Source organism: Carlito syrichta, unplaced genomic scaffold (genome assembly GCF_000164805.1).
Source record: "Carlito syrichta isolate Samal-C Ts95f unplaced genomic scaffold, Tarsius_syrichta-2.0.1 Scaffold303048, whole genome shotgun sequence".
NCBI lineage: Eukaryota > Metazoa > Chordata > Mammalia > Primates > Tarsiidae > Carlito > Carlito syrichta.
Window position 1 is genome coordinate 23,474 of NW_007247144.1, and position 8,540 is coordinate 32,013.

General features: G+C 48.3%; 2 protein-coding genes across 3 annotated transcripts in view; one reads left to right on the plus strand and one right to left on the minus strand.

Annotated features, from left to right (window-relative positions):
* Positions 1-6,280, plus strand: part of ZNF3 (zinc finger protein 3) — a 25,658-nt gene extending 19,378 nt beyond the window's left edge. The window contains exon 4 of the mRNA XM_008057541.2: positions 6,000-6,280. Within this exon, the coding sequence (XP_008055732.2) occupies positions 6,000-6,259 (260 nt within the window). The 3' untranslated portion in view covers positions 6,260-6,280. The remainder of the gene's footprint in view (positions 1-5,999) is intronic.
* A 2-nt stretch (positions 6,281-6,282) lies between these two features.
* The window catches only part of ZSCAN21 (zinc finger and SCAN domain containing 21), a 17,033-nt gene continuing 14,775 nt past the window's right edge, over positions 6,283-8,540 (minus strand). For both annotated transcript variants that reach the window (XM_008057539.2, XM_021712075.1), the window contains one exon: positions 6,283-7,144. In XM_008057539.2, the coding sequence (XP_008055730.1) occupies positions 6,303-7,144 (842 nt within the window). In that variant the 3' untranslated portion in view covers positions 6,283-6,302. The remainder of the gene's footprint in view (positions 7,145-8,540) is intronic.

The following is an 8,540-nucleotide window of genomic DNA, read 5'->3' on the forward strand; positions in this document are numbered from 1 at the left end:
TGCGGTGGCCGGGAGCGGCCACTGCACTCCAGTCTGGGCGACGGAGTGAGACTCCAACTCAAAAAAAAAAAAATTATACACACAAACACACACCCCTCTCTCCACTACCTTGAATACACAGCAAAAAACAGTTGGGATTGGTCCCAGCATAGCCCCGGTAGGCAAACATAGTCGACTGCTGCAAGAGAATATGGCTTGCTCACTCAGTGTTGCAGAACCTGGCTAGAACGATCGGCAGGAACCAGAGGAACACAATGGAACGGTCCCGAGGAACTGGACTGGAGAAGGGGCGGCGGTGCCGACGTGGAGGACAGAGCCAGATAAGGGAGGGAACACTGGCAGAGGATCGTTCTTTCGCGCTTCAGGCTTTCACATCCCGGCGGACACCTCTGGAGATAGTCTACTGTTGTAGAATAACGGCCTCCAGAGATGGCTGCGTCCTAAGCCGCAGAACCTGTGGATAAAGCTATAGACGAGAAAGCTGCTGGTCAGGTGGACAGATGTCATCAAAAGGGTCCTTAGAAGTGGAAGGAGGAGGCGGAAGAGCCAGGTTCAGTGGAGGAATGGTCAGAGAGATGCAACATTGCTGGCTTTGACTATGGAGGGAGGGACTGCGGATCGAGGATTAGGGGTGGCCTAGAAGCTAGAAAAGGCAAGGAAACATTCTACCAAGAGCCTTCGCGGCAGAACACATCCCTGTGGCCACCTTGACTTTAGCCAGTGAGACCCATGTCAGAATTCTAATCTACAGAGCTGTGAGGTAATTAAGGTGTGTAGTTTCAAACTACCAACTCTGTGGGGATCTCCTGCAGCAATAAACAACTCACAGTCCTAATACACTTCCAGGGCGGCTCGTTAAAACTTAGGGACGACGGCCTGTAGTCGATGCATAAGAGTAGCTGCAACTAATTAGCAGAATCCTGAGAAAGCAGCAGCAGGCCCAGTGCATGTTAAAGTGACTTCCTTATCCGAGACCTGAGAACCCAGTGCCTGACTGTGTTACCCCAGAGGACCCGAGGAAAGCCCCGTGCACCAAGACAATAAGGGACGCACTGATGAGGGGAGCGCCAGTGTTGCTGAGAAGTCGGGTGGTGGCTGCTTCCGTAGGACGAGGAGGAGCTTCTGCCACAGAACGGAGTTCCCTGGTGCTCATGAGAGAGCAGAGGCCAGGTCGTGGCGTTTCGCTGTCACAGGTGAAGTGGACATAATTCCCGTGACGGGCAGCAAGGCCAGAGTGACAACTAGGGTGTCTTGACCTACAGGGATCTGTGGTGATGGCTAATGGCCCTTGGTGTCCCTAGGAGACTGACAGCCCAAAGGGTAACGATTTGACTTGTATAAACAAACAAAAATCCCAAAGAAGTGATGAGAAGGCTTATATCAGTCAATATGATGGGAAATGACAATTTTTTTTTTGAGTTGGAGCCTCCCTTCGTCGCCCAGACTGGAGGGCAGTGGCCGCTCCCGGCCACCGCAGCCTCGACCTGCTGGGCTCCGGCGATCCTTCCGCCTCCGCCTTTCAAGTAGCTGGAACCACAGGCAAATGCCACCAGGCCCGGCTAATTTTTTTTGATTTATTGTAAAGACGAGGTCTCATCAAGTTGCCCAGGCTAGTCTCGAACCCCTGGACTCAAGCAGTCCTCTCACCTCTGCCTCCCAAAGTGCTGGGAATACAGGCGTGAGCCACCATGCTGGGCTGGTATTAGTTTTCCTCCTTCTCCCCCCCTTCCTTCCTGTCTCACTCTGTCACCCAGGCTGAAGAGCAGTGGCACACTCACTGGCACCATAGCTTTGACCTGCTGGGCTGACAATCCTTCTGCCTCCCCTTTCCAAGTAGCTGGAGCCATATATGTGTGCCACCATGCCCGTCTAATTTTTTTTTATTTATTGTAGAGACGAGGTCGCACCAAGTTGCCCTGTGGGCCCAGGCAATCCTCTCGCCTCCACCTTCAATAGTGTTGGAATTACAGGCGTGAACCATGTCTGTGTGTACACAGAGTAAAGGTAGTGAGGATATAAGAAAAAGGTGGCCATCTTCAAGCCAAGAAGAGAGATCTTACCAGAAACCAACCCTACTGGCACCTTGATCTTATATACTCAGCCTCCAGAGCTGTGAGAAAATATCAGAGGATAATTGAGACTGTAGCATAAATCATGGGAGGAAGAGCCAAGTGGAAACCCCTGAACACCCTGTCCTATTGCAGCCAACCAAGATGGTGAATCAGAAACCAAACCACATCCGGCAGGGAATTGATTATTGCTGTCCTCAAAGATTTTTCTGTATGGCTCCCACGAAAAACAGATTGATTGTGGCTGATGATGGCTGTCTGCTATAAACCTAACCACAACTGCTGTGCAGGACGTGCTCTTTACCAGGACAGATCAACTAGCTTCTGGCTCTTGGTATGCAGCTATTGGTCTGGTGAAAGCATTCTTTTAAATCTCCATCAATACGGAGGATCAAAAGCAATTCACAATTAAATGGGAAGGAAAGGATGCATTCACTCTCTTGACCGAGGGCTGAGCCAACCTTCCTGCTATTCCACATAGGTAACTTGGTTTTCTGAACGTGCTGTAGGTCATCCTAGTGATGACATCCTAATGATCAGACCTGGTGAGTAGGAAGTGGCCAGTGTTTCTGGACCCCTCAGAAACACAAATGCATACAAAGCATGGGGGAGGAACCTCACAGATTCGAGGGCATTCCAGGGCCTTCTATACCAGTGACGTTCTTTTTTTTTCCATGCCCCCACATTCACAATACAGACCAGTGAAGCTCTTCAGGGTGCAAATGTCTGAGGCATGCCGGGAAATTCCAAGGTAATAAATTGTTGCAACTTGCACTCGCTACTAGCAGTGTTGGGTGGGCTTCCTTGGATTCTGAAGGCAACGTATACAACACTTAGGAATGCCTTTCCAATCCATGCATTGGATGGATCGGGGGCTGCCATTTTCTTTTTTTCTGAGTCAGTCTCACTCTGTCACCCAGGCTGGAGTGCAGTGGCACACTCATGGCCACCGCAGCCTCGAACTGCTGGGCTCAGGCGATCCTTCTGCCTCAGCCTTCCAAGGAGCCAGAACTACAGGCATGTGCCACCACGCCCAGCTAATTTTTTTTTAACATTTTCTTATTGTAGAGACACGGTCTCACCAAGTGCTGGCCTCAAACCCCTGGACTCAGGCAATCGTCTCACCTCGGCCTCCCAAAGTGCTGGGATTACAGGCTTGAGCCACTGCGCCTGGCCAGTTTTTCCTTTTCCCAGAGAATTTGATTATTATTATTTTTTTTTTTTAGTTGGAGTCTCACTCTGTCACCCAGACTGAAGGGGAACAGCATACTCCTGGCCATGGCAGCCTCGACCTGCTGGGCTCAGGCGATCCTCCCGCCTTAGCCTTCCAAGTAGCTGGGATTACAGGTGTGCGCTACCAGGCCTGGCTAACTTTCTGATTTATTGTAGAGATGAGGTCTTGGCGAGTTGCCTGGGCTGGTCTCGAACCCCTGGGCTCAGGCAATCCTCTCACCTCTGCCTGCCAAGTGCTGGGGTTATAGGCGTGAGCCACTGCGCCTGGCCTTGCCATTTCAAGTGTAGCTCAGAGCTGTTACGGCCTGAGTACCACACAACCTGGCAGACACAAATGGTGTGAGAGGTGCCTACAGGAGATGAACTGTTGAGTAGGGGTCTAGTAGGCCCCAACAGCTTGCCAACAGGACTCGAGAGCAGAGCCAGGCCTTCTGCAGCAAAGAATGATTCCCAGCTTGGAAAGGAGCTCCTGGGACGCCACGGACTATGATGTATCAAGCGACTAGGCCAACAGGAACTGCTGACCGGCCATAAGCCGAGTATGAGATCTGAGTCACAAGACTGGGTGGACGCAGCAATGACCTATTACAAAAAGGAAATGTCACCCTTGGCTTCAGCATGAGTAGGCATCGAAGCAGGAAGCCCAGACCGCCATGCACCTACCTTTGCTACAACAATGCCTCCCCTTCTGCCCACACTTCGGGATTCATGGAGGGCTCCCTTTGACCAGTTAATGGCAGAAAAACTAGTGTCTGTTTCCGAGGAATCAGCCCAATGTGTTGGTCTGAACAAAAGAGGTACTGTTGCTTCACTATGGCCTTACTGAGAAGTGGCCCTTAAAAGCCCGTGTGAGGAGAAATCCAGTGGGCAGTGCACTTGGCACCAACTTTGTACGGAGGGAGAAGTGGCTTAGGGTAAAGATTTTGAGGACTCCTGGGTTGAGGCAAGCGGCTTGCTCAGACAAGGGGCTAGGAAGAGTACGGTCGAGTCTGGAGACAGTGAGATCCGAGGAAGACTTCAGCTCATGGATGGACCTTTGGGAGCTGACTGTGTAATCCTTCTGTCCTACGTCAGAAAGTACCCGCGGCAGAAATGGTGTCCCCGATGACAAGGTGTCCAGGCAGACAAGGGGCACTCCGGATCGGAGCCCATCCCCCTCGCCTCAACGTGAGAGGATGAGAGGCAGCTTGGCAGTGCTCTTCCTCTTCCTCGGCTGCCATCTGGAGCAGCTCCAGCAGGGGCACTGCAGATGAAAAACCGGCTGCTGCCATTATAAATTCTCATGGGCCTTCACTGTGGCTAATAGACAAATGGGACAGGTCACCGTTAAATGTACTGGGTTTAAGGTGCTGGCAGAACATCTAGATCTTTTTTTTTTTTGAGTCAGAGTCTCACTCTGTCGCCCAGACTGGAGTGTAGTGGCCGGTCCCAGCCACCGCAGCCTCGGCCTGCTGGGCTCCGGCGATCCTTCCGCCTCAGCCTTCCGAGTAGCTGGAACTACAGGCGTGTGCCACCACACCTGGCTAATTTTTTGACTTTCTGTAGAGATAAGGTCTCACCAAGGTGCCCAGGCTGGAGTCTTGAACCCCGGAGCTCAGGTAATCCTCTTGCCGCTGCTTCTCAAAGTGCTGGGATTACAGGCGAGAACCACCGTCCCCAGCAACATCTAGATCTTTAGCAGGTTACTGGAACAGTAAGAAAATTTTAGCTTTCAAGGATCACTGGGCTGAGTGCTGTGGCTCACACCTATACTCCCAGCAACTTGCGAGGCCAAGGTGAGAGGACTGCCTGAGCCCAAGGGTACGAGAACAGCCTGGACAACTTGGCAAGACTTCATCTTTACAATAAATCAAAAAACTAGCCAGGTATATTTGGCTGGTACTTAAAGACTTATCACCTGGAGCCCAGTCTGATCCCAGGATGGCATTCAGGACAGTTTCCAGGGATCAGAACTGGTACTAGACATGAAACTTTCTTGTTGTTCCTATCCTTGGCATGTCAGGCTGCAGCAGTTGGCAAAAGGATATTTTAGTGACGACTAATCAGAGGTGAAAAAAACTTGCAATATGAAGATAAGAAAGTGAAAGAAAGAAGGAGTGAAGTAGTTGCATTTTTAGGTAACAGGAGGACATACTGGCCAAAAGACAGTACAAGGTACTGAGAAGTATCTTAAGAGGTCAAAGAGATTGCAGTCAGAGAAAAGACAGAATGGATTTAAAGTGATCGTACTGTGTATGACTTCTGGAGTTCCAGAGGAAGGAAGCTTCTCAGGGAGAGTAAAGTTCTGCAGACTTTGGCACGGACAGAATACACACCACTAAAATGTACACAAGGCTCACAAAATGTTGCCCATAACCAAAAAGATAATAAGAGGCCTGAGTATGTAGAAAAAAGCCACAATGCCGACTACTGAGCAGCTACTACACACATTCTACGTCAACTCAAGTACCAAAAGCTCTATTAGCCCGAAATCCAGATTTTCTAAAGTTAAACTAGAAGGAAGAGTTTTCTCTATTTATTAAGTTCAAAAACCAATATATCATTTATCATAACACACTCCTGAGGCATTACAAGATGTTTTAAGTTTATTCCGAATCCGATTAAATTGTATTCAGTGTAGCTCAATTCTTTACAAATGGTAATTCTTGAATACATGTTAAAACAGCTAAACGGTTTTAATGTTTCTTCTTTAATCGCACTGGATACACATTAGTTTAATTATGCAAAAGGCAATGCTGGCATGTTTTACTGGGACCCCAGGTGTGGGCAGGGGACTCTGCGCCAGTGAGCCCGCGAGTGTGGAACCTACTGACCCCTCTGAGGAGCGCCCTTCCGCCCTTCTGCGGCGCCACTGTGGAGCTCTCACTCCTCAGGCATTCTCCATGTCAAGTGAGGCAACATCTATCACCAGAGTTGATACGGCAATGCCAGGCTTCTCCTTGGCATTCAGGTTCTAAAGTTTAAAAAACAAAAATAGCAACAAAAAAACATACTTGACAGTTACAGTGCCTCTCCCTCTCCAGTGTGGACTCTCTGATGTTTGGAAAGATTTGACTTGCTACAGAAGGTTTTCCCACAATGATTACACCAATAGGGCTTTTCCCCAGTGTGGATTCTATGATGTTTATTAAAATTTGAGCTGTGGTTGAAGGCCTTCCCACATTCCTTACATTTATATGGCTTCTCCCCAGTGTGGAGTCTCTGATGTGAACTGAGACCTGCGTGCTGACTGAAACTCTTCCCGCATTCATTACACTGATAAGGCTTCTCCCCAGTGTGGATTCGATAGTGTCGAATGAGACTGCCTTTACCACTGAATGCCTTTCCGCAGTCTTTACACTGATATGGCGCCTCTTCAGTATGCATTCTCTGATGTTTGAGGAGGTCTGAGCTCTGACCAAAGGCTTTCCCACACTTACAGTCATAGGGCCGGTCCACCAAGTGTGTTCTGTAATGAAGGGTAAGGTTTGAACTGTGGCTGAAAGCTTTCCCACACTTGGTGCATACATAAGGCTTTTCCCCAGTGTGTGTTCTCCGGTGTTTAGTAAGATTTGAGCTATTACTAAAGGCTTTTCCACATTCAGCACATATATACCGTCTCTCTCCGGGGGAAGCTTTAGTAGGAACTGATTCTGTACCTTTCTTGGAGCCTGTGTCTTGAAGAGGATTTTTGGTTCCTCCTTCCTTTTCAAGGTTTATACACTGCCTTTCTAACCTGGTCTCACGTTTATTGGCAACAATCACAGGAACGATGTCCCTTTTGAGTCCATCTGCATGAGACTGTTCTTCAGAACCTTTCTGTTCATCTGGTGATTCCTCACTCTGGGTATTTGATTTACAACCTGAAACAATAGGTAGAATAAGGATATGTCAGTTGTTTCCTGTTCTGAGGAAGAAACTGGTAACAGAGAAAAAGCATCATCCAGTGAGACTGGCAGACTCTGAAGAGTGGCTAAGTACTGTGCCCTCTACGAGAGGACACAGTTCCACATCTACGCAAGCAAAGTGTCATCAGATCTAGTTTACAACACCACATTTTCACACAAGTCGCCCAGAAGCTGCTATGGTATGAAAAGTACACGGCTTTTCCTGCCTGGAAAAAGAGCTTATATACAGAAGGCAAAAAGCAGCAAAAAGAAGCACAGCAAAGGAAGATGCTCAGGCAGAAAGAAACAAGAGAGGGGGACTGCTGAGGGCCAGAGTCGACTAAGAAAACTGACAAGGACAATTAAGGGAGAGGAGGCTGAGTGGCAAACTGACAAAACCATTTCCACAGCAGCTGAATATAAACGCAAACTGAGAAGACACCTAGCCCATTTATGATCATCCTAGCCCTAGATCCTCATCCATTTGAATGAAAACACATGACTCTCACGAGAAGGTAACTCTCATCATTTCACTTACGCTAGCTAATTATTGCCAAGTCACAGGCTCCAAGAAAGGAGCCTGTGTAATTTAGCTATCAAGTGACACTCACTGTTGAAATCAGAGGACCCGTTTATCTTTTCAGAGCACCTCACTAGGCAGTCACATCTCTTTCTAAGTCCATCTAGCCATCCACAGGCCTGGAAAAGGGGAGTAAGAGAAATTCACTCTGAAAAAACGGGCTCCCTTTGAGAACTGCCATCCCTCTAAGGGTACAGAAGCCTCAGGCAGCGGGTACCTTCCTCCTAGGCCCATTTTCCTTTCCCAAGGAACTGCCTTGACAGTCTCTCTCTCTCCACCCAACCACCTATGTCACTTCCTCTGCTGATAGTGACCAGCAGCTGCTTTCAGGCTCGTTTCCTCCTCACCAACTGCCAGTGACTAGAGCCACAGCAGCTAAAGTCCTTTTCACTCTCCATAATCAGCGATCACTTGGCTGCAAGTCTAGACTTCTCTTCAAGTCACTGTACAGGCCATGGACTACATGTGTGGGAAAGAAATAACTTAAAAGAATTCACCAGGACCATTTATTTAATTGTCTTCCAGACTGTTACTACTGAGACATTTACTGCTGTCTAAGCTGTGCTCCTTTGGGAAGTAATCTGTTTTTCATATCTTAATTACTTTTAAGATATTCTGTGAATTTTTACATTCTGCAGTCTCTTTGGATTTCACCTCATTTACTTTAGTTGAGATTCATTTTTCCTGAATCTGAGGATCTTTCATCACTTCTGGACAATTCTTAGCCATTTTCTCTCTCTCCTTTTTTTTTTTTGAGTTGGAGTCTCACTCTGTCGCCCAGACTGGAGTGCA